At 41.0% G+C, this 26,396-nt stretch overlaps 1 protein-coding gene across 4 annotated transcripts in view; it reads left to right on the top strand.

Annotated features, from left to right (window-relative positions):
* vars2 (valyl-tRNA synthetase 2, mitochondrial) overlaps positions 1-26,396 on the top strand; it is a 106,576-nt gene that overhangs the window by 24,689 nt on the left and 55,491 nt on the right. For 3 of the 4 annotated variants that reach the window (XM_036145630.1, XM_036145632.1, XM_036145631.1), the window contains 5 exons: positions 14,579-14,676; positions 14,777-14,858; positions 15,695-15,814; positions 18,609-18,717; positions 18,802-18,890. In XM_036145630.1, coding sequence (XP_036001523.1) covers positions 14,579-14,676; positions 14,777-14,858; positions 15,695-15,814; positions 18,609-18,717; positions 18,802-18,890 — 498 coding nt within the window. Of the gene's footprint in view, positions 1-14,578; positions 14,677-14,776; positions 14,859-15,694; positions 15,815-18,608; positions 18,718-18,801; positions 18,891-26,396 lie in introns of those variants that run through there. The other variant, XM_036145633.1, reaches the window with a different exon arrangement.

Here is a 26,396-nt window from a genome sequence, read left to right on the forward strand (position 1 = left end):
CTGACTGGCTGAATGCCAAAAAGAAGAGAGATTGTCGTGCATGACCGCAATAAATACATTTTCCCTTGTAACGTTGTTAGGGCGGGAAATGCATCATGGGAAATGCAGTCCGTCACATCCCGAATTAATGCCATCCGTCACGTCTGAACTGGCATTACAACAGATATTGAATAAATGAGTGACAACTTCTCTTCAAGTTCAAGAATTTATTAACAGAAATAAAATGATTATTAAATTTATTATTAAAATTTATTTTAATTAACACTATATTTCAATCAACAAATCCTCTCTACTAGGCTAGTGAGACTTAACTAAACTACTTAGCAAAATAAAGATAAAAAAAGCTAAGCTAAGGAACTATATACATACAAAATAACACAAAAGACAAAACAAATTGGTTGATCACCATCAGAATAATTCAGTGAATCCTGGTTCACTGCAGATCTGATTTAAAGAACATGGAATGAGCTTCAATTAGCTTAACTAATTCAGAACAACATTTGGCATGTGTTTCAACCCATTTACAATGCAAAACCTGAGTTAAACAGAGCATTATTTGATGAAATAACATTTTATTTGAGTTAAAGAACCAAAGTTCACCTTGCACATCCCGAGTTACACACATTATTTGAGGAAATAACATTTTGAAGAATGATTTGCTCAGTAAAATCATTCACTTTAGAGACGCTCGATTTTATTAATGCGATTATACCTCCGGGACACTAGGGGTCGCTGTAGCAATCAGTCGCTAAAATCGGTTACTTCTACAGTTATACAAAACGGCTTTAAATCAACATTATTATTCCATATTAAGACTTAGACTTAGACTTAGACTTTCTTTATTGTCATTTTGTAGCACAGAGTGCATACAGAACGAAATTTTGTTTTTTCATACAGCTCAGAAAGATTGCAGTAACCCTACAGGATACCTTGCAGTGAATTTACAGTACAGGATAAGAAAAATGCAGTGGTAAATCACAGTCAAATACAGGATAACTTTCAATTTAACTTTCGGATAAGGTGCAGCAGTGAGCAGTAGGCAGATTTAAATGTAAAGACAATGTAAGCAATGTAAACAAATATGCAGTAAGGTGCAGCAGTGATTTAACAATAGACAGTTGCATTGTAAACAGTTTTGCAGTACGTTTCCGGAAAAAGTGCAGCAGCGATATTGAAGGATACATACATATGTGCAAATTAGCGGGTCGAGTGTGGTACACAGTCCGTTTTTATACTTCAGCAGTTCAACAGTCTGATGGCAGCAGGGAAAAAGCTTTTGCAGAACCTGGTGGACCTGCAACGGATGCTGCGGAACCTCTTTCCAGAGGGCAGCAGGGAGAATAGTCTATGGTGGGGGTGTGAGGGGTCCCTGATGATGTTACGGGCTCGAGACACACAGCGCTGCGATGAAATGTCTTTAATGGAGGGAAGAGGAGCCCCGATGATCCCTTCTGCTGTCCTCACCACTCTCCTCACGTTCTTCCAGTCGGAGGCACTGCAGCCTCCACACCACACAGAGAGACAGCTGGTCAGAATACTCTCTATGGTGCTTCTGTAAAAGGTCGTGAGAATGGGCGGGGGCAGGCGGGCTCTCCTCATCCTCCGCAGAAAGTACAGTCGCTTCTGTGCCCTCTTCACCAGTGACATGGTGTTCATAGTCCAGCTGAGGTTGTCCGTGATGTGCACCCCCAGGAACTTGGTGCTGCTGACCACCTCCACAGCTGAGCTGTTGATGAGCAGTGGAGCATGGTGAGGCCGGTTCTTCCTGAAGTCGACGATGATCTCCTTCGTCTTCTCCACGTTCAGGATCAGGCTGTTGTCTCTGCACCAGCCCACCAGCTGCACCACCTCCTCTCTGTAGTCCTGGTCGTTGTCGTCTCTGATCAGGCCCACCACCGTTGTGTCGTCCGCAAACTTCACGATGTGATTGGTGGTGAACCTGGGGACGCAGTCGTGTGTCATCAGAGTGAACAGCAGGGGGCTCAGGACGCAGCCCTGAGGGGAGCCCGTGCTGAGGGTGATGACATTGGAGGTGTTCTGTCCGACCCGGACTGATTGAGGTCTGTTGGTTAGGAAGTCCAGCAGCCAGTTGCGAAGGGGTGTGCTGAAGCCCAGATGCTCCAGTTTTCCCACCAGATGCTGTGGGATGATGGTGTTGAACGCTGAACTGAAGTCCAGGAACAGCATCCGCACGTGCGTGTTCTTCTCCTCCAGGTGTGCCAGGCTCAGGTGAAGAGCAGAGGAGATGGCGTCCTCAGTGGAGCGGTTCCGTCGGTAGGCAAACTGGAACGGGTCGAGTGTTGGGGGGAGACTGGAGACGATGTGTTCCTTCACCAGCCTTTCAAAGCACTTCATCATGATGGGAGTCAGTGCAACAGGCCGGTAGTCGTTGAAACAGGTGACTTGAGGTTTCTTTGGCACCGGAATGATGGAGGCAGACTTGAAGCATGCTGGCACTGTGGCTTGGTCCAGCGAGGTGTTAAAAATGTCTGTGAGGACACCAGCCAGCTGACCTGCACACTCTTTGAGCACCCGCCCAGGTATGTTGTCGGGGCCTGGGGCCTTTCGCGGGTTGACTCTCCTCAGAGTCTTCAACACGTCGGCAGTGTCAAGGCAGAGGACCTCCTCTTCCTGATGGGGAACAGCTTTCACTGCTGGAGTGCTGTTTAGTGCCTCAAACCTCCCAAAGAAGTTATTTAGTCCATTGAGGAAGTCAGCATCAACTTCACCCACCGGGGGGGAGGGCGTGTTGTATTCAGTGATCGCCCGGATGCCTTTCCACATGCTCCTGGTGTTGCTGGCATCGTGGAAAAGCTCCTGGATTTTCTGGCTGTGGTTCCGCTTTGCAAGCCTGATGGCACGGTTCAGGTTGGCTCTCGCTGTCCTCAGAGCCTCCTTGTCACCAGACTTGAAGGCTGAGTTCCGTGCTTTTAGCGCTTGACGGACCTCCGCAGTAATCCAGGGTCGTTGGTTGGCTCGGGTGATGATGGTCTTGGTGGTGCTGACGTCCTCAATGCATTTGTTGATGTAGGCTGACACGGTCATGGCGTACTCATCAATGTTGATCTTGTCCTCATAAGTTGCTGCAGCTTTGAACATGTTCCAGTCAGAGCACTCAAAACAGTCCTGGAGCGCCTCTATTGCTCCCTCAGTCCACACCCTCACCTGCCTCGCTGTAGGTTTTGCTCTGATCAGCAGGGGCCTGTATGCAGGAATTAGCATCACAGAAAGGTGGTCTGAAGAGCCCAGGTGGGGGCGGGGGGCTGCTCTGAATGCTCCTTTTATGTTTGTGTAAACTAGGTCTAGAGTGTTCTCTCCCCGAGTTGCAAAATCCACGTGTTGGTAAAAATGAGGGAGAACAGTTTTCATATTTGCCTGGTTAAAATCCCCAGCAATGATGAAAACACCCTCTGTGTGTGCAGATTGCAGCTCAGAGATAGTCCGATAGAGAACAGTCATAGCCTCTGTTGTGTTTGCGCTGGGAGGGACGTAAACCGCTGCGATGATAACAACAGTGAACTCTCTAGGCAGATAAAAAGGTCTGCAGCTAATAATCATAAGCTCAATGTCCGGAGAGCAGAAACTTGTGACTAATCTAGCATTTTTACACCAGGTGTTATTGATGTAAACGCAGAGTCCGCCCCCTCGGGTCTTACCGCAGAGTTCTGTCTGTCTGTCGGCGCGGAAAGTAGCTAGCCCCTCCAGGCTAACGGCGTTGTCTGGGATTGATGATGAAAGCCATGTCTCGGTCAGAATGAGAGCGCAGCAGTCCCTGAACTCTCTCTTTGTAGAGAGCTCGAGTTGTAAATGGTCCATTTTGTTGTCCAGTGAGCGAACGTTGGAAAGCCAGATGGATGGTAGCGGCGGTCTGAATGGGTTAGCCTTTAGCCTCGCTGCTAAACCTCCTCGGCACCCGCGCTTCTTCAGCCGGCTACACCGCTTCCGCGTCGCTCTCCTCCGGCGTGAGCTGCTCGTCGAGGCCGCCGCTTCACAGGCCTCCGGGGCTGGTTTCCGTAGGACGCCACAGTCACGTAAGCAGTCGAGCGTGGTATTTAAAAGTCCAAAAACACAACTTGATCGCAACTCCAACAGGCGCTCGCGGTCAAGTACTGATCGGCTGGGTAGATGAGTGGTTTCCAGCGAGTTTGGCGGCATTTTTATGCATTTTTATGCAAAAAGTCCGCGAGTTGGTACAGAGCTGTGTTCGGCTGCTGCCGCCAGGGGCGCCGCCGGAAGTCAAGTTAAAGGCATACTATGCAATATTTTTCAGTTAATTAATGTGTTCCATACCGTTTTGGATGATTAAATAAGTCATTTCAGGTCAAACAAAGGTTTTCTCAGCCGCCCTGGTGGTCTGTGGGGGAAATACCGCACTTGCAATTGCAAGAGCCCTCGGCCCGCACCCACAGGCTCAGAAGTCTCGTGCAAGACCGTCTTGCTTTACGGCGAGAACTCCATGTGTTTTTGCCCTGCCATTCACTATATGCACGCGCGAAAGCAACAACAAAGAACCGCGTGTTAACGTCTACATAAACATGCAAGCATATCGAGTGCTTTTTTATTATTATTATTTTTTTATTTATTTATTTTTTTTGAATGATGGGGAGGCGGTAGCGTGAGTTTGGCGAGGCGGCCGCCTCGCCAAGATAGCGCTGCAGGAAACCCTGATGTTCATACTTTCACTGTGTTAGTCATTGTTTGTACTGCCGTTTTTTTGACTTTTCGTTGCGTTCGCCTGTCTGCTAAGCTCAAAACAACCGCGCCTGGCTTGACGGAGAAACCAGAACAGCTGAGCATCTTTATGACAGTGCACTTTTACTTTCGCCCTCTGGGGGGAGCCTCGCTGGAAAATCAACCCCGGTTGCATAGTATACCTTTAATGCGGTATTAATGCTCATAGCACTATCCAAACGAAAAAGCCTTACGCTTGAAACAAGCCTTTTTTTCGTGCTCATCCGGGAAGCCGGAAGTTCGGGAGCTAAATAGCATTTAGGCTAGCGGACATTCAGCGCTAACTTTAAAAACTTCGGCTTTGTTTTTACCCATAACGAGTGGGCTGGATAACGAAACATCAATATCCCATCAGTGTATAAAACCCTTGCGGAGATAACATTTGTTATAACCATAAAAACACACTCAAATCACATCGGCAATGACATGGTATCAAAATGCTTGCGGGAGCTGCTCCATGTGTTTAAAAACACAATGTAACGCATTACACAAATCTTTCCAAATACAATTAAATCAAACTCTCCCTGCTCATCCTCTGTCAAACCTGTCGTTGCCTCGGTGTGAGTTCTGTTCACTTTGGCCATCCAAGAGAGAACAGTGGAAAGCCGGTATATTCTGGTTCTTTCAGCAGCTGGCTAGCTGCTTAGCAGGAGCAGACGTGCGGCCAGCCACAATGCGGTCAGTGTCGGCTTGTCCGAGGCTCTGCAGCGGTGATTTCAGTTCAGATTTTGCCCTTAGCTTGGGAAAGTGGGTCCTGTGCCTGCTTTTCCGGCTCCGTCCGGAGTCCGCTAAGGAAGCAAAATAAAGCTGGTTTGGCATAGACAGATTCATTCACTTCGTCATCTGTTTTAAGCAGAAGTGAGAGAGTTATCTTTGATTCGGCTGGCCGTTTTTCCATGACAGTCTGGTCCTCTGGACGATGAGAGATTTCCCCCCTTTGCTGTCCCAACAAAACAGCAGGAACTGAGTTTCAGAGAGGCACATATTTACTCAGCTTGTGGGTCTTTCGGGCCCATGAGGCCCCATTTGGCTTGCAAGGGTGGCTGGCCTCCCCACCCGGCCGCTCCTCCAAGGTCCCAGACAGAAATGAAAGGTCCAATTGTGGAAGCAAAACATTTGTAGCACTGATGGAACTCTGCTGAGAGAGGCTGTCTCTGCTTTGGGTGTGAATTTCCTTTCTCACAATCCATTTTGATTCCCATGTCACATGTTGTTCGGAATTCAAACTGAATTTTGCCATGGCGCGATGACATAACACTATGGTGAATGATTCTTATAAAGCAAAAGAGAGCGCACTTGCAAATGAACGCTCTGTAGCGGCTGTCTTCTTGTTTGTTCTTGGTGAGGGATTCTCGGGTGCTGGACATCACTCAACGTATAAAGCCCGCCCACGCCTGTGATTGGTCAGTATCAAGAAAGAGGGCTTTATGGGAGCAGTTCCAAACACAGTCTGCTGTATAGCAAAGCGAAAGTGAAGCTGAGTCTGGCTGGCCAGGCTACCTTTTATTAAGGCTTATGTAATTGCCCCCTCAACTTCATATATCTGATTGTGCCATACTTGATGGGAGCAACTGCAGTCAAGCATTTGCAATAACTCACAATTAATATTTTAGTGTGGCGTAAGATGGCCCACTATTCTTTGCATATTTTTTGTGATTTAGCCTCACTGGAGGGTTTTTGGGATAAGCAACATTGTTTAAGTTCACACCACAACAACTCAGTTTTAAATGGTCACTCCAAATCCTCCAAAAAGAACTTTGACTAATTAAAACTTGACATGCAGGTGAGTTTGATTCACTGTGGTGCCTAGCTCAAGGGCCTTCGGTTTAAGCTCACAATCTGGTGGCTGAGAGTCTCATTCAAGATTCAGCTAGATAACAGATGTTTTGCTTCCATCAATTACAGAAAGCTGTAATTGATGTCCTAAGGATGCTAAGCAGCATCAGTTTATCATAGTACCACCACCATGTTTCAGGGTTCAGCTTTCGGCCTCCCCGACTTTGGACAGTTCTAGAACTTTCTACCTCTCACCCAGCCCAGTTGCCTCCGTTCTCCACTCACCTGTTGATCATTTACACCCGTCATGTCTAATTAAGCATGGACTCAGTGCACCTGCCAACACCTCTACTTAAACCTCCCTCAGTCTGCTCTTCCTCACTGGATGGTCTTCGTTTGTACCTCATCCTTGCCTTGCCTCATGTTTAACTGCCTGTGCTCCTTTCGTCTGCCTGCCTGCTCCCTTCACCTGAAAGCCAGAATATCGATATTAAATCATTTTTAAAAACATCAAATTAATCTTTGTATCGATTTTTATGCACAGCCTTAGTACTTATGTATTCTTTTAGTGATTTTGGGAGACCTGCCATTCCTAGGAAGGTTCACTACTGTTCCATGTATTTCCCATTTGTGGTATATGGCTCTTACTGTGATTGCTTGAATTCCACAGTCTTAGAAATTTCTTTTTAACCTTTTCCTGGCTTACAGATGTCTGGTTGTTTTTCCCATCCATCTTTAAAGTTCTGTGGCATTGTGTGTTATTTACACCTGCAAAGCCTGCGCTACAACAGACCAGAGTAGAACCGGCAGTATACAGACAAAGCCTCAATCCATTTGTCCATCTCCCATTTCATCTAATGGGCCTTTCAGACAGGATGTGGTGTGTGCAGCGCTTGCCATGGGGTTAAGCACAGCACCATGATGCTGACTTTGCGCTGCTGCTGTGCTGCTGCCATGCTGCTGCTGCACTGGCTGTTCAGCGTTGTACTGGCTGGGCTGGCAGTCATTTGTTTTGTTGTCAGTAGCAAATAAGCATCTGTCCCGTGCTAAATAATAAGTGTTGCTTGTTAGGATGAAAAGAGCAGCAAGGAAAAAAGAGGGTGTGGGTGCACAAACCCTCAGTTTCAGGAAGCTTGAGCTCCATTTCCAGAGCGATACAACCTCAAGCTTTTGTCATACAGTTAAGGTAATTCTCCCTCATTTTGATTCCTGTTCTTTTCGGCTGATGGTCAGATGGCCTAGTTTCTATAACAAAAATAAAAAAACAGAAGAGGACAAATACTTTTTCAATGTAATGTATGTGTTGAATGTAATTGTGCAACAGTTTAAAAAAAAATCTTTGATTAGAAATAATTGAAATATTTACAGGCTTTGTAATTAATTAACCGTGATTAATGGCATTTTTATCATAAATCGATGAAAAACATAAAATGTATGATATGGTGATATATAATAATGCCTTCAGTTTAATGTGAACTAAAAAGTTATGGCTTTCATGCAGTGCTCCATCCATGCATTTAGACCCACATAGTTAAGTTAAATGCAAAAAGTCTTAGGCAAGAAAACTAGCCGCCCTACACCTCATACTAACTGCCGTAACTATCAAGGGAGCAAAAGATAAATATTCAATTAAAACATTTTCAAAAGCCCCAGTCTGAATGCTGCTTAATGAACTGTTGTGCTATTACACACTGTTTTAAGTTACTTAATGTTTAATAAATGTCTGTTAAGTATTGTCGGCTGAATATCAGCCCGACAGCTGACATTAGGACAATAGTTGAAAGGAATGATTTGTGCACTGGCGTTCTTTTCACAGCAAACTCCGCACACATATCAAATAAATGAGTAACAACTTCTCTTCAAGTTCAGTTTTATTAACAGAAATAAAATGAACATCCAGAGAACATCACTATAAAAAGCTGTTTGTCTGAATTAACACTATATTTCAATCAACAAATCCTCTTTACTAGGCTAGTGAAACTTAACTAAAACTACTAAGCAAAATGAAGATAAAAAAGAAGCTAAGGAACTATGTACACACAAAAGAAACAAAAGGACAAAATAAAATGGTTGATCATCATCATCAGCATAATTCAGTGAATTCTGGTTCACTGCAGATCTAAGTAAAAGAACCAAAGTTCGTCTTAAAGAAAGTGGAACGAGGTTAAATTAGCTTAACTCTTTTAGAACAACATTTGGTGTGTTTCAACCCATTCACAATGCAAATCCTTAGTTAGCGAAAACCTTATTTGATAAAACAACAATTTAAAGAATTATTTAGTCAGTAAAATCTGTACTTTTAACTTTAGGACACTTAATTTGTTAGGGGTCGCTGTAGCAATCAGTCGCTAAATGGGTTAATCCTAAAGTTATACAAAAACACAATTAAATAGACATTAATGTTCCATATTAATGCGGTAATAGGGCTCATAGCACTATTGAACGAAAACAAACCGTATGTTTGAAATGAACCGTAGTTACGCTGTATGTTATCCAGGGAGCTAATAGCATTTATGCTAGAGGACATCTGCCGCTAATTTTAAAAAGCTTCAAACTATTTTAGTCGTAATGAGCGCACCGGAAAACACAAACATCATTATCCCATCAATATACAACACCCTTATGGAAATAAAGTTTATTATAACCGTAAAAACACTCTAATTACATCAGCATGGAGTGGTTTTGAAGAAGTTAGCAGGAGCTATCCTGTAAGCTCCATGTGTTTTAAAACACCTTGAAAGCGCGTTAAAGTAAATGGTAAATGGTAAATGGCTTGTACTTGTATAGCGCTTTAACTAGTCTTGACGACCTCCAAAGCGCTTCACACTACAGTTCAGTCATTCACCCATTCACACACACATTCACACCCTGACTGTGGTGAGCTATGTTAGTAGCTACAGCTGCCCTGGGGCAGGCTGACAGAGGCGAGGCTGCCATGCACCGGCGCCACCGGGCCCTTTGACCACTGCCAGCAGGCAATGCGGGTGAAGTGTCTTGCCCAAGGACACAACGACAGAGACAGTCAGTGCGGGGGATGGAACCGGCATCCCGGCAATTGCAAGACGAACTCCCTAACCTCTGTTCCACGTCGCCCCGTAAGTAAAAACGTAGCTGTTAGAAGGCAGCTCTGGGGTCCTTCATGCGGGTCTCAGCAATTCAGAGCTGACAGCAGGGGTAAACAAGGACTTCAGCATGGAGAAGTGGGGCCTCCTCTCAGCTTGGCTGGCGTAACTGTTCCTGTGGGGCCTGTGAGTCGGCTGCAGCGGGCGATTTCAGATCAGCTCCTCCTCTCAGCTTGGCCTGGCTGGCAAAAGGCATACCGCTCCACGCCGTCTCGAGTCAGCTTTCCTGCAACAGCTGAGAAAAATCACAAGGCTGGTTTTGCCATAGATGGATTCTTTTACTCCGGCGTCTGGTTACGCAGAAGAAAGACTGCAGACTTAGGTTTGATCAAGCCGGTAGTTCTCTGAACCCAGTCGGGTCCTCTGCTCTGCAGAGGATGAGAGTTTTCCTTCCCAATGCTGTTCCAACAAAATAGCAGGAAAATGAGAATGATTGTCTGTGGGAAGCAAGGCTTAGGGTTAGGGTTATGCAATGGCTTGATGGTACAACATAAACAAAAGGCAATGAAGTAAAAACTTAAAAACTTCCTAGATTAAATGTAAGATGTCATAGCAACACTGATGTAATCGTTTTGTTTTATATTGGGCCTTTCTAGTAAATAATAACCTTCGGCAAAACTAATAAATAAAAGATTGCCTACCTTGCTTGAATGAAGATTCTAAATATATTATGCATACTTTTCACTAGAGATGTCATCCAAAATGCATATAACGGATGTTTTTGTTAAATGTGTTTTTTCTGAATGCGGAAGTCTGCGCACCTCGGTGACATATTGGCTGCATTCTTAGGAACCGGTGTAGCAACATACTTGCCTCACGTCTATCTTCAGCGAAACCGATAAAGAAAAGATTGTTTACTTTCCCTGAATAAAGATTATAAATATATTATGAATACTTTTCACTACAGATGTCATCAAAATGCATAACTGTTTTGCGTAATTGTTATTTCTTATGTACCGGAATCTTGGAGTAACTCGGTGACGTAGGTAGGAAACATCACTTACTCCTGTCTTTCTGAGAACCCATTAAAATCTTCAGCAAAACTAACGAATGAAAGATTGTCTACCATCCCTGAACGAAGATTATGAAAATAATATACATACTTCTTACTGGAAATGTCATCAAAATGCAAGTGAACGCAGTTGTTTTGCTTAAATGTTTTATGTAGGCAGGGTATAAAGTTCTATGAGAGTACCCTGCATGTCAAATAATGACGAGAGGGGGGTACCCCGTGCGTCAACATGACTGTGACTCTGAGGGAACCTGAACAAGCGTCAATATGTGACAAGCAGGGAGTGGTAATGGGTTGGTTCTGTTCAATGTGCACTGACATTTTAGAAAATTATGGCTATTCTAAATGGTATAGATATTTGTTTAGAACGTATTCTGTGCTCCACATATGATCATGCCAAAGTGTTATCCACCTCACTGTGAGTACAAAGTGTATGTCCTGCTCTCTAAAGTGTATGACCAAATTATATAAAGACTTAAAATAAGAAGATATTTCAAAATTTTGCTGTATATTAAGAAACACCTAACTCCCTACCAACTGAGAAACACTAAGCTGTTATTGATTCTTTAGTTTAACAATTTATGTACTTGCTTTATGTGAAAAATTAAAAACTGTCACCAGCTGTTTTACAGATGAGAGATAATTAGGTTGTTCACTAGAAATGTAATTACATTAAGGACTAATTGAATTTACAGTTGTATGCTTGACATTGTTTTATAGTCTATGTGTGCATGACGATAACTATAAAACTATACAGTATAGATTCCAAAAAAAGGTAAAAAACAAGCAACTGGACTTGTTTTCCGTAGTTGAAGACGTTTCGCTTCCTCTCCAGGAAGCTTTCAAAAAGTCTGGAGTAATGTGGAGTAACAAACTTTATACAATTGGCAAACAAAGGCCCTGTAATGGCTTAGATAACATGCAAATTCAACCGAAACAGGACCACCCCTTAGTAATGGGCAGTCGTTAAAGCCATTAAGCCAGCAGATTGGACCGAAACTGGTCCACTCCTCTGTAACGAGGAGTCGTTAGGGTCGTTATTGGCCTGGCTTAAAGGAACAATGTTTTGATCACCCGAATGAGGGTGAGAGTTAAGGTGATGGTTGGCCGGAAGCGAAACGTCTTCAACTACGGAAAACAAGTCCAGTTGCTTGTTTTTTACCTTTTTTTAGAATGTCCATGACCTGGATGACTGAGGATCTTCACCAGCATATCCACCTTATTTTTGACGGAAACATGGAGGCAGCGAGTTGACGTTTGTGTGTGCGAGACTTCCGCCCGCTCACTTCCTGTCAGTGTTTAGCTAGCTGAGAAGCGGCTCATGCAGCTACTGTGTCTCAAATTACACGTCATTATGACTTCGAGGAAGACCGGGATCGTTTGTCCGGTTAGAGGCTGTCATAATAACGGGTGTAAAAGAAAAGTTTACGTGGAGCAGGAGTGTTTTAATCATCGACCGTGTACAAGAGCTGCGGATACGACGCGCCCTACTTCATTCACCCTCAGCCGAAGAAGGAGGAATCCCTTCGCCTGTGGTTAAAAAGCTTAAAATCTGAAGAAACCACCGAAAGGACCGTATGTTTCTTGTTTTCATTTTGTGGCCAAAAGACCGACAGAGGAGCACACAATTTAAACTATTAATTTAAATTTAAAATTTTAAGCCAAAACATGAAGTGGGCAGAATGTTTAGATGTCCACTTAAAACATCAGTTTAATCCCAAACATTACAAAATTAACTGACCAGCAATCTAATCACAACAAGCCAACAGACAGTATGTTTCTGAATCAGATAATTCATCAGCCTACCTTCCATAAGATCGCCGCTGCATGACTGAAGGCTTCCCCTGGAGTCGCAGCACCAGAGCGCTTCGGTCGTCTCGGTAGAGCCGGTTGATGCAGTCAGAATCCAGCAGAGTGAACGTCGGACTAGTTTTAGCTTGAACGGACATCAGCCTCCATGAATACCAGGTTATCTTTGTTGATATTTATTAACGCCGATCCAACTCTTTCACTGCGGAGGTTCGCTTCGGTAAAGTCGCACTGCAGAGTCGTCCGCACCAAGTGACGACACAAAACAGGTTAAAATGTCCTCGTACGTTAGATGAGGCCACTTTTTCATGTCATCCTCTCAGTCATGAAAAAGCTGTGGCCCTGACCTGCCACTTCGATTGCTCTGCAATTTTTGACAGTGTTGCCGCGATAGTTGATCATTTCAGTCAAACTAATGTTATAGGGCTTGGTCGTCATGACGTATTACTTTGTGTGGCCGCCATATTGAATGCCTCCGCGGCTCCGCCCCCGCTACTCAGACTACTGCCTATGACTACCGCATACTGTACTCCCTCTCTCAGCCATGTTTTAATTTGATTAATTTTACCGTAACTTCATTTCAACCATGGTAAACCGTTGCTGTATTGTGGGCTGTAACAGCGCAACACATGATCGCCATGGGAAAAACAGAAAATGGGTTAACTTTCCACCGCTTTCCTGCCTGGAAGCGCAACCACGGGAGAGACAGCAAGCGCAATGGAGTCGTCGGCTCGCTTGGATCGCGGCTTTAGGACTACCGATCATAACTTTCCACAGTATCCCGATGTCAATGAGAGTGTGTTCCCTGCATTTTCATTCTGGTAAGTTAAAGATGCACGGTTTTATTTAATAGCCTACAGTTTCTTTCCTTCAGCCGCGACACCACATACATGCACATAAATACTAAAACGGCAGCGGGAAAAGGCTCAAATACGTGAGAAACCCGGAGGGTTTAGGGAGTGTTGGCAGTTAACGTTACTAACTAAACCTTTGAAACACATAGCAGCTAGTTAAAAGTACATTACACGCGTGAGTGGTTGTTAGCACTAAGGGTTAGCAGGTGCCAGAGCCCGTCTGAGCACAGCTTACCTTTGTGCGAATTACTGTGTTCCCACTGTTTGCTGGCTTTATGATCTGCCGCTCCTGAACCCATCCATTCGTAAACTGCACATGAGACTCCAAGGACTTGTAGCTTTGGAACTGTTATAAAGTATAGGCGCTCACACCACAAACAAGGCAGCCGAAGACGTCCGATATGCAAAACAGTGGCAACAAGTGGTCGTCGGCGCTCCATAATAATGCTGATTTTGTCAACATACCGGTCCCTTATTTCTCTATTTAATGTGTCCCGGTAAATTTCAGATCCTTTTTGGGATTTTAACATATTTTTTCTATCTATTCTTTCTCAACTCTACTTCTACGTCTCTTCGTTCAACAACGTTATGTCAGAGGTATTGTAACGTTGCGTTGCCATCAATATGGCCGCCACGTCCCACAATGCAACGCGGATCCCGAGCCCTATTTGGCCGAGGGAAGCGCTGAAACGGAAGTGCGGCACACACAAACGGAAGTTGGACCCGTAGTTACTTCCGCGTTCGAAAATAAGGTGGATACAGTATAGGTACAGGTGTGCATTGGCACACATTGAAAGAATTTAATTATTTTTTTCCACACTTTATTTTAAAACTCTACTTGCAAAAAAGAAAAAAAAATTAAATGCAGCCTGGAGATTCATTATTTATTATTTGAGAATATTACTGAGAAGAAGGAATAATGTCCTGCACTGGTCTTTATCGTCTTCTCTAGCTGGGGGAAAAAAATCAGAAACATCTAGTTGATCTCATATGGAACACAAACGTTTGACAAAAATGTGTATAACTGTATAATTATTTTTTAGTGACTTTTAAGGCAAATAAGTTATTTTTGCAGAACCATTCATACACAGTAACTTTAAAAAACAACTTTAAACACTAAAAGAACTCTGAACAATCATAAGCTGAATTTAGAGTTTTAACAAAATTAATAAAAACAGTTTTTAAAATATATTTTTTTATATCTTTGTTTGCTGAAACATTCGAAATCACGCAGCAGTGTTTTTCTCACTCGAGTAAATGTTTTTTTGCATTAGACAGTGGTGGAGAGGAGACTTCTGAGAGAAAAAGGGAAGCACAGACAAGATTTTACCAGAGAAGAATTTTTAGAGGAAGTCTGGAAATGGAAAAATGAGTAAGTTTTGTTTCTCATAACCACTTCATAATAACAATGTGTTTGAGTGCTGTGCTCAATGTTTGCTTCACTCTATCTGATCTCTTTGCGTATGTCCCAGGAAAGGAGAGGAGATTTATCATCAGCTGAGGCAGCTTGGTGCTTCTCTGGACTGGAGCAGAGCCTGCTTCACTATGGATCCAGTAAGCCCTTAGTCACATATGTTGCATTGGGATTTCCTAGGGACAACCAAACTCTAAAGGCCTCCTTCTGTAGTTAGACGCCTTCCATTACTCCTGGTGTTTACCAGGGGGTCCTCTGGTTGCCACCACAACAAGCATTGATAACCTTCACACACACACACACACACACACACACACACACACACACACACACACACACACACACACACACACACACACACACACACACACACACACACACACACACACACACACACACACACACACACACACACTTATTTGCTACTGAGCCACAGCTCTTGGATCCTCACCTGCAATAGAGGTCCTGAAAATTTTGTCCCCAAGGTCCCTCTGACATGAGAGAGATCACCAATATGGGTTCCTCCATCAGATTTACTTTGCTCACCCCTTCCACCTCTTTGGGTTTACCAGGTTGCTCATTTGTTTGGTGCAAATAAATAGGGTATCGATTTGACTACTCTTGACTGTTCATCAGATAGACAGTCTGGGGCGGGTTTTAGAGTTGACCTGAGTGTAAAAGTCTAAACAGATGTCCCCTTTGTTCAGGCACATCACACTGAAAGTAAAACCCATGATAAACTCGTAAATCACAAGAGGCAATATATTTATCATACTCTGTGTTTGTAATTCTGTTGTATACCCCAGAATGAGTTCTGGTGTCGAAGGATGTCTTTGCTTCTTTCCTAAATCTGTCTTCTGTGTTTAAGACATTTACCTCAGAACTTTTTAATAGTGTGGGGTTTCATGATCTTCAAAATGTTTCACTGTTTATTTTGTATGAATATGATATGGGAAAATGTTTGTTTTCATTTCAGGGTGTTAGCACAGCAGTAACCGAGGCTTTTGTCAGACTATGTGATTCCGATCTTATTTATCGCTCTGAAGGTTTGGTCAACTGGAGCTGTGCTCTTCAGTCTGCAATCTCTGACATAGAGGTGAGAAACTCAAGTTACAAGTAATGTTTTGCTCTGTCTTTATTTTCTACTTTAGATTTTAACTGTAGAAGTTTCATGGTATTAGCTTCAAACCCAATTTTAAAAAATGTTAATATTTTTTTAAAAATACAACAGGTTTCATTTGTCATAAGCTAAGACCATGAATAAATTGATTATCTTTTCCATCTGAAAAACAAAAAAAATTAAAATTCCGAATTAATATTTATATGACAAGCTAAAGTTGAAATTACACAGTCAATTTTGGTAATGCTTTATTTAACAGCGTAACTTTGACCTGAAAGACTCTTAGAATTGTTTTGCCAAAATATTTCTTTGCTATGACAGTTTTATTGCTTCAATGTGCCATTGTTATTGGATTGAACTCATGATTCTGTGCAAGACTCATCTTCAATTTTGATAAAGTTAGAAGAGGTAGCCTTAGAAAATTTACTCTCTATTCCCTTCGACACCGTACATTACGGCATGTTTTAGCTTCTGATTTGCTGCTCTTGGTGACATGATATGGACTTTCATGAGAGAAATTCTTTTTGGCTATCAAGTGAAGGACTGTTTTCTAGGTCCACAACTTCAAAAAAGAGCATGCCATTTGCAGTACCAGGCTGATCACTAGGTTCCAACATTGAGAGGAGAAAACCATGTTTGTGTTTTTCATGTTTATGCTCTATTCCTGAAATCATGGAGAAAAACAGACTTCCAGTTTTCCATTTTGATGTGGAAGAGATTTTGAAAAAATACTCCCCCCTTTTGCCTATAAGCACATCAGCCCAAGTATGACCCACAGCTGGAACATCCGTCCATTATAGTGCTCGAGGGCCAGTGTCCTGCAGCTTTTAGATGTGTCCCTGAATCAACACACCTGAATTACCTCTTCAGTCTGGAGTCAAGTTCTCTAGAGTTCTGCTGATGACCTGATTGTTTGACTGAGGTGTGTTGAAGCAGAGTAACAGTATATTAGTCCAGATCTACTGCAGTTTTCCAGGAGCATATAAGGCTGAAGCAGCTCCCCACTTTGGATTGTCAGATCATATCTCTTTGGACCTGATCCCTCCCTAAAAAACGCTGATCTGCAGAACTGAGAATTTTTGTCATGCTGTCGGGTGGCAAGAACATGAAAATTTTTTGTTTAAGCTCTATCTATTCATATGTCACTAGAAGCTCAGCTGCCAAAGTCCACCCACTATAACGTAGGTCACCCTTGTGCTAAGATTGTGGAAATTTGACGGACAACACCTGAATGGCAGATACGGCAAGGAAGAGGGGAAGAAAAAAAAAACACTTTATACCTTGTTTAATTCACATGGAAAACGTTGCAAGTTAGTGAAAGTAGCATGGTCAACCACTTGAACCACCAGAGCACTTTTTATGCTACAAGAGTCTAGAAAAGAGTCAGCTGTATTGCCACAGATCCCACTTACCCGGCAATGCACTGTTTGTCCCACTTAAATCACGTAAACGATTCAGGTACAAAACTAATAGACTTTAAAACACCTTCTTTCCCAAAGCTGTGAGGGCTATCGCCCCCTGCTAAGCATCAACAAACCATCAGCCCAGTTCAGTCTGCCACATGTTTACAAACATGGTACTTGTTCCACAGGTTCTTGATTTGATCGAGAATGATTTACAGTCTCTCACATACTAATGTCTATTTGCACATTAGTATTTCCACATTTTTAGCTTCTCACAGAGTGTTTGGACATCCACAAACATTACAAAGTTCTTTAACTTGTGCTTCAATGTTTACATTTTTCTAATGACTATTTGCACTTTTGTAAGTTGTCTGAGAAGGTTTGTCTAATACATTTATTTAATTGCACAGTAATTGACATTGTTCTGTAAATGACTGCTAATTGTCATTTTTTGACTTGAACATTTAAATCTTATCAGATTCTAAGGACTATTTGGTGCATTCAAATTGAACAATATGGGTTTGGATTTGTGCCTGTGTGTTATGTGAGAATTCTGAGCTGGTATCTCACCAAAATTTCATTAAGTTTCTTGATACTTGATCATTTATAATTAGCAATTTTAAAATAATTCAGTAATTTCCCTCTAGGATTATTAAAGTATTTCTGATTATTGATAATATTTACAGATATTTTCCTATTTAAATTCCCTTGTAGGGAAATATATGTGACATTATATATTATTCCCTGTCCAACTCTCCTAGTTTTATCCTGTCACAAAGAATATTTAATTTTTTGAAGAAACTTACTGAAGTCTGGTTCCTTTTGTAACAGTTGTTTGAGAGGCAACATCTCTTCAACGTTTAGGGTGCTGCTTAGCTGCGAATACATTATTCAATTCAATTCAATTCAATTCAATTTTATTTATATAGCGCCAAATCATGAAACATCGTCATCTCGAGGCACTTTACAAAGTCAAGTTCAATCATATTATACAGATTGGGTCAGATTATACAGATTGGTCAAAAATGTCCTATATAAGGAAACCAGTTGATTGCATCAAAGTCCCGACAAGCAGCATTCACTCCTGGGGAAGCGTAGAGCCACAGGGAGAGTCATCTGCATTGTACATGGCTTTGCTGCAATCCCTCATACTGAGCAAGCATGATTATAGTCAATGTAAAATGTATTTTAGGCAACAGCAGGTAAAGCACACTCATTTATCATTTAATTTGAAATTTTGTCATATTTCTTTTGTCCCTTCATGGTACAGGTGTAGGTAAGATTGTCACTCATTTTGTTTTAGCCTAAAACCCCTTTCTGATAAAACAGAAATTACTGGTTAATTTAATGTTGTTCATTTGTCTTAGGTTGAAACAAAGGAGGTGTCTGGACCAACCATGATGTCTGTCCCTGGTTATGAGAATAAAGTGGAGTTTGGAACAATGTTTACCTTTGCATATACTGTAGAAGGTCATGGTGAGTATCGGTAACATGAGCCATTAAAGATGTTGTTTCATAAATTCATAAGCTTTGTGGTATATACCTTTTTGTATACATCAGATAGTGAAGTGGCGGTGTCAACCACCCGTCCTGAGACTATGCTTGGAGATGTGGCTGTAGCTGTTCACCCTGATGATCCTCGATATCAGGTGAGTTGCTTTAAAGGACTGCACAAACTGTGAAACTGCCAATTATGTAATTGTTTTCAGATAAATAGATGAGAAAAACAATACGATACAATTTACACCTCTGTCGTAATGCAGTTTGATTAAGAAATGATAAATTAAACAAAGTGCATTGCAAACAGTAATTAATAAAACATTTCACTAATAGATCTTATATAACTACTTTAGTGCACTTTTACAAAGATTTATTAAAATCAAGGTCTAGAGCAGGGTTATCCAAAGTGTGGTGCCGCACCCCTGAGGGTGCGCGAGCTGCCACTAGGGGGTGCACGAGGCGAAAACTGTAATGGCGTCTGACTGTGTTTCCCCCCCCACACACACACACACACACACAATAAAGATGTGTAAATAAACATTTCTTTTGTAAAGCTCAAAAAACTGTTAATTCAATCAATAAATAATAATGTATTGTAATGATCCTTATTAGACTTTATTGCTAAATGCAGCTGCACAGTTACTGTTCCTTTAAATCAGATCGCTTTGGGGTCATACTGGAAGAAATGTGTGGCTTCCGGGGAGAGGAGTCGTGATTCGGGAGACCGGCGGAGTGAAAGCTGACCCGTCCTGTTTGTCCTAAAATAAAGTGTTAGCAGCAAAACCTCGTCTGGTGCTTGGGTGTCATAACAGAACGATACAGTATTAACACGAAAATGTTAATAAACTGTATTTGTTTAGAAGAAATCTTCTACGCTTCATTTTAAGATGACAAATCCGCAATGCTGTATATGCGCATATGGCTTGTGGTCTCTGCTTCAATAATTCTGGCAAATATGCTCAATAGGCTGAAATCAGGGGAACAGGTGAGACATCTAAGGTGAAAGTTAGTCATTAAAGAGGAGAGGAAGAGAGTGAGAGAGAAATTGGAGGTAAAAGAGGAGAGAATCGCAACGGATCCGGGAGAAAAGAAGAAAACTAGCGAGAATCAGAAAATGTCTCTTCCTCTCTCCTGGCTTTAGTCGTTTACGTCAGCAGAGGAAACATTTAATTTGGGCCGAAAGTTTTATTTATGAGATTAAATTGAGTGACTCGGTCTCTATGGATCACGCAGCGCCTACAATCAGCGCTGCTGCTCATGGTGCCGCGACTTTAAACCGGTGACAGGTTCTGACGCGCATGACACGAACATCGCTGTTGTTACCGCTGGTCCTGGGGGAAGAAAAAAATAAATAAATAAAACGCTGCTCCTGGAGGGATTTCTTGACTATGCTCACGCACAGATCTGTAATACTTCTCATTGCGATTCAGACAGGCACAGACTGCACCGTGCAGTTAATTTTAAAGAGGCCGTTTTAGCGCATATTCAGACAGAAACGGGCTGGGGGAGCCGAGGTGTGTTGCCGTGGGCGTGTTTACCCGCTGAAGGTAACCGCTGTGAAACGATCAGAAAGATTTCTCTGATTAATAGCATCTTTATGGAGCGCTAGAGTTATTGTTACTCTGTGCTGCTTCACCAGGTCTCTCTCGCTTGCTCGTCATCGGACAAAAATCAAACTGCTTCGTGTTTGTATTTTGCGGTGTAAATTGTGCGTCAGATTTAGATTTAGAAGCTTTGTTACGATGTTTGAGTTGTAACTGCAACCCATATATATATATATATATATATATATATATATATATATATATATATATATATATATATATATATATATATAATTAATTTATCTTGAGGGTGCATCAACCCGGCTGGGACATGGAAGGGGGTGCGCGGCTAAAAAGTTTGGGAACCCCTGGTCTAGAGCATAACTAAAAGCCTTCTAGGCGGCAGTTGTGGTTTACACTCCAGCAATTCATCAGTGATCAGCAACATTGATTTTTGATGTTAACAATAAAACATAAAATAATTTTTCAAAAATGCAATTTCTAATATTTTGCTTTATAACATGTTAAACATTAAATGCTTATATATACTAACGCCAATATCGATGTTGTAAAATAATTCTAACTAGAAAAAGTTGTTCCTGCGTAACAGCAAGTGAGAATGCTAATCTGCAGAATGATTTGAGGAGAAGATGCAGGAGATCCATGCAGAAGAGAAGAAATAGCTGAAAAACATTGAAGAATTTAAACATTTGAACAATTTGAAGTAATTTCTTGTAGTAGTAGTATCAGTAGTATTAGTAGTAGTAGTATCAATGGTAGTAGTAGTATCAGTAGTAGTAGTAGTATCAGTAGTAGTAGTAGTAGTAGTAGTAGTAGTATCAGTTTTTAATGAATTTGAAGGAATTTGAAGAATTTGAAGGAATCTGTAGTAGTAGATTCTAGAAAGCTCTTCTTTCTAGAAATCTGGCCGGATTTATTAGTCCTCCTAAATGCTGACAACCCAGGGTCCGGACCAGGAAGCAGAGCCGTAGTTTAACACACCTCTCTGCAGCTTCTGTACTGTTACCCATCCATTATCCTATTGAGACGGTGTCTTTCCCACGGCCAAAACTTAACAGATCAAAAACTTATCTAAAAGGAACAAATCATAAAAACCTAATAAAAATCAATACGGTTCACCTTGAACCTAAAAATAAAACAATTAAATGTGGACTATTAAATATAAGGTCTCTCCCTCCAAAGACTTTGTTAGTTAACGAATTGATTTCTGATAAACAGATTGATTTGTTTTGTCTCACAGAAACCTGGCTACAAGAGGACTACGTTAGTATAAATGAGTCAACTTCCTCCAATTATTCAAATTTCCACATTCCCAGATCTGTGGGAAGAGGAGGAGGAGGAGTGGCAACCATCTTTCAGTCTGATTTATTAATTAGTCCCAGGCCAATTAATAACTACAGTTCTTTTGAACATTTAACCCTCAGTTTCCCTCATCCAAACTGCAAAGCAATAAAACCTCTTCTGTTTGTTGTTTTGTATCGTCCACCAGGCCCTTACACTCAGTTTTTGGATGAGTTGTCAGATTTCTTATCTGATTTGGTGTTAAATACTGATAAGGCTATTATAGTGGGTGATTTTAACATCCATGTTGACACAGAATGTGATAACCTTAGTGTAGCCTTTAAAACTATCCTAGATTCAATTGGTTTTGCTCAAAATGTGCATAAACCGACGCACTCTTGGCTCCATACTTTAGACCTTGTGCTGACATATGGCATTGATTGTGAAGAATTAACAGTATTTCCTCACAACCCTGTCCTATCTGATCATTTTTTAATAACATTTGAGTTTAATCTAACTGAGTTCTCCACCCCCAAAAGAGGGTTCCATTATAGTAGATCTTTATCGGATAATGCTGTATCAAAACTTAAAGAGTCTGTCCCCTTTTTAATATCCTCCGTATTGCAGAAATGCCCTGTAGATGGCAGCAATGTTGTTTCTTCCAATTCACAAATAGATGTCTTTGTAAACGGTATGACTTCGTCATTACGTTCTGCATTAGACAATGTAGCTCCCTTGAAAAAGGAGGTGATTATTCACAGGAAGCTGGCTCCTTGGTTTAATTCAGAGCTGCGTTCCTTGAAGCACAATGTTGGGAAATTGGAGAGAAAATGGCGCTCTACACACCAAGAGGAATCCTACCTAATCTGGAAGAACAGTCTATTGTTGTATAACAAGACCCTTCGCAGAGTTAGAGCAGCATATTTTTCATCATTAATTGAGGAGAATAAGAATAATCCTAGATTTCTCTTCAGTACAGTTGCCAAACTTACCCAGAGCCACAGCTCTGTTGATCCATCCATTCCCTTAGCTCTTAGCAGTAATGATTTTATGGGATTCTTCATAAATAAAATTGATTCCATTAAAAATAAAATAATTGGCATCCTCCCAAACATGATTACCTCGTCCTCATTTCACACATGAATGTCCCAACCCTTCTGGCACTCATAAAAAAAGAATTTTGTTGATAGCTGTTACGGTTTTGCCACAGGAACAATTTGTTCGGGAGTAGCGAATGTGCAAAATCCTTAAAACGCTTCGGAACTTCAATCTTCCACATCATCCACTTTTTTACATCGTCGCTGTGCCTACACCGATTTTTGTACAAACATAAAAATGAGCTCCATAGTCCTCAAAAGCCTGCTGATACTCACAGTGAAAGATTATTTTGATATCTCTTATACTTTTTCAGCTACAGTGATTTGTTCGGGACCGTTTGTAGAGGATTTCTCAAATTTCATAAAAATACTCTTTATATCATAATTTTTTACACCTAAATTAAAATATTTCTAGCAAAAACCGATAGTTTTTCTTGTTCTCCTATCCGTTAGGAACTAAACGCTGAAAAAATTGTCTCTACCATTTACGGAACAGGATATATGGAGCGTTGTTTGAGGCAAAGTATTCCATTCTATTTCAATGAGGCAGAGTCTGACAAAGTCTCTGCACTTCTGTAGACTGGCCGGCTGCATCTGTGTCAGTGAGTTTCCATGACGACGGAACTCTGAGGGCCAGAGGGAGAATCTCCATTGAGATACAATGGCAACTTTCGACGCCCGCTGCAGCGGCTATGATTACTGTAGCAATCTGAAATTCGCACAGTCACTTCCTCTTGACATTTTAAAATTTTCAAGTGACTTTCAGCGATATGTCACTTTTCTTTCTCATTTTGGATTTCACATGCTTTTCTATTGGGCCTTTGCTTCCAACAGGACCTGGCATGATGCCTAGACACGACCCACTTGGCCAATACAGCACCAGCCACATGTGGGAAATGGCGCTACTGACCATTTTGGTCAAATGTTGAGTTCTGGGCCCAGATGTGGTGAGGCTGAGTTGCTAAAGGAGGCCAATCTGACCCATGAACTTTGGTCACGTTTGGTGACATTAAGTATTGGCACCCCTTTTTGAGGCACTTCCCAGTACAGGATTTGGACCAAACTGACAGAGTACAATCACCCGGTGATACTGAACACAACCATGCTAGCGGCTAACGGTTAGCATGTTGCTAACCAGAAGTAGCTTTAGAAAGGTCCTACCAACTTCTGCTTAGCCGGGGTTGTTCTGCCTTTACAGACAAATAGAGGGCTACAGCTGTGAGGGAGTCTCCATGACAACCCTTTTAGCCAGAGGCTTCTAGGAGGTCCATTGACTTAATATGGCACCTTTCGAAGGCTACTGCGGGTGCTGTGAAGACCGTAGGAAGCTGAAATTCGCAGTGTTACTTCCCGTTAGTATTTTTGACGGTACAACAAGGCAGGCGCCTTGCTAAATTTCTTCAGAATTTTTTTAGTTGTTCTTAATCTTCAAATTCTTCAATTTTTTTAAATTTTCAAATTTTTCAAATTCCTTCAAATTTGTTCAAATTCTCCAAATTTCTTCAAAATTTTAGATTTCTTCAAATTTGTCAAATTCTTCAAATTTTTCAAATTCCTTAAAATTTTTTGAAAATTTTCAAATATTTCAAATTTCTTCAAATTCTTCAAATTTTTCAAGTTCCTTCAAATTTTTTCAAATTCTCCATATGTCTTCAAATGTTTCAAATTTTTCAAATTCTTCAAATTTCTTCAAACTCTTCAAATTCCTTCAAATTCTATTTCTTTCAATTCTTCAAACTTTTTCAAATTCTTCAAATCCCTTCAAATTTTTACATTTTTTCAAATTCTTCAAATCTGATTTCAATGTTTTCTGCATCTTCTGCTCAATCATTCTGCAGATTAGCATTCTCACTGCTGTTTCGCAGGAACAGCCTTTTCTATTTTTTTCTGCGTTTATTTCAGAACGGATAGGGGAACAAGACAAACTATTGTTTTTTTCTTGAAATATTTTAATGTAGGCGCAAATGTAATGTAGGCTGGACATTCATGTGTGAAAGTGTCATGCCTGTACATGAAACGGTTTAGGAGTAGCGACGATGTAGAAAAGTGCCTCATTTGGGAGAATGGAATTCTGATCCTGTTTTAGCATTTTCCCAAAACGTTACTCCCGAACAAATTGTTCCTGCGGCAAAACCGTAACATTTATCGACAAAATTCCTTTTTTTGTGAGCGCCAGAAGGGTCTGGACATGAATGTGTGAAAGTCTCATGCCTGTACATAAAACGGCTTAGGAGTAGCGACGATGTGAAAACATGTGTTGCTTGGGAATGTCAGGTGTGATTTTTCACCACACCTCCATTGAAAATCAATAGAGAGCTTTTAGGCTTTGTGGTACTCTGGGGTGATTTGCGAAAAATCTATAAATCCCACACCAATGATGGTTACATTTCCAGAATCCAGACAAAAATTCCTATGTTTTGATGTATAATTTATCTGAATAGAGTGAAAATTGAACGAGTGAGAAGAAGTTGTTCAGAGAAGGAAAATCTATTGGAACAGCAGAGTGGCCACTCTAAATTAACTCCATAGCAACCATAGCAAGGCATTCATTTTTCTGAATGTTATGAAAATGCAAAATTATTTTAAGGAGGTACTATATGAAAATGGTAAAAGATATGAATAAGCTGAAGTAGCTGAAGATAGCTGAAGGTCATTTGAACATTTTAAAAGTTGCATGGCGTTTCTAGCTGAAAGTAGGCTGAAGCAGTAAGCTGTCAAAAAGCTGAAAAATTTGAAGAATTTGAAGGATTCTCCATTCAATTTCAATGAGAGCAAAAAACTCACAAAAAGTTAAATATTTTAAATATTATAAAAGTTATAATTACCAAAAGACATAGCAGTAATGTCGTGAACGAGCTGAACGTTTTGATATGAAAATTTTTTAAATCGGTTGAAGTATGCAGGAGTAGTTACATGCCGAAAAACATACGGAATAATAATCAAGACCTGAAGGAACTTAATAAGTGAGAATGCTGTATAGCATTCTCACTTGATAATAACTAGAAAAAGCTGTTCCTACGTAACAGTGAGTGAGAATGCTAATCTGCAGAATGATTTGAGGAGAAGATGCATAAGATCCATGCAGAAGAGAAAAAATAGCTGAAAAACATTGAAGAATTTGAAAAATTTGAAGTAATTTGTAGTAGTAGTAGTAGTATCAGTAGTAGCAGTAGTAGTAGTAGTATCAGTAGTAGTAGTATCAGTTTTTAAAGAATTTGAAGGAATTTGAAGAATTTGAAGGAATTTGTAATAGTAGTAGTAGTAGTATCAGTAGTACTACTACTAGTAGTAGTTGTATTATTAGTAGTAATAGTAGTAGTATCAGTAGTAGTAGTAGTAGTAGTAGTAGTAGTAGTAGTATCAGTTTTTAAAGAATTTGAAGGAATTTGTAGTAGTAGTAGTAGTATCAGTAGTACTAGTAGTTGTATTAGTAGTAGTAATAGTTGTAGTATCAGTAGTAGTAGTAGTAGTAGTATCAGTAGTAGTAGTAGTATCAGTTTTTAAAGAATTTGAAGGAATTTGTAGTAGTAGTAGTGGTAGTAGTAGTAGTAGTAGTATCAGTACTACTACTAGTAGTAGTAGTTGTATTAGTAGTAGTAATAGTAGTATTAGTAGTAGTAATAGTAGCAGTAGTAGTTGTTGTAGTAGCAGTAGTAGTAGCAGCAGTAGTATCATTAGTAGTAGTAGTAGTAGTATCAGTAGTAGTATTAGA

Source organism: Fundulus heteroclitus, chromosome 13 (genome assembly GCF_011125445.2).
Source record: "Fundulus heteroclitus isolate FHET01 chromosome 13, MU-UCD_Fhet_4.1, whole genome shotgun sequence".
NCBI lineage: Eukaryota > Metazoa > Chordata > Actinopteri > Cyprinodontiformes > Fundulidae > Fundulus > Fundulus heteroclitus.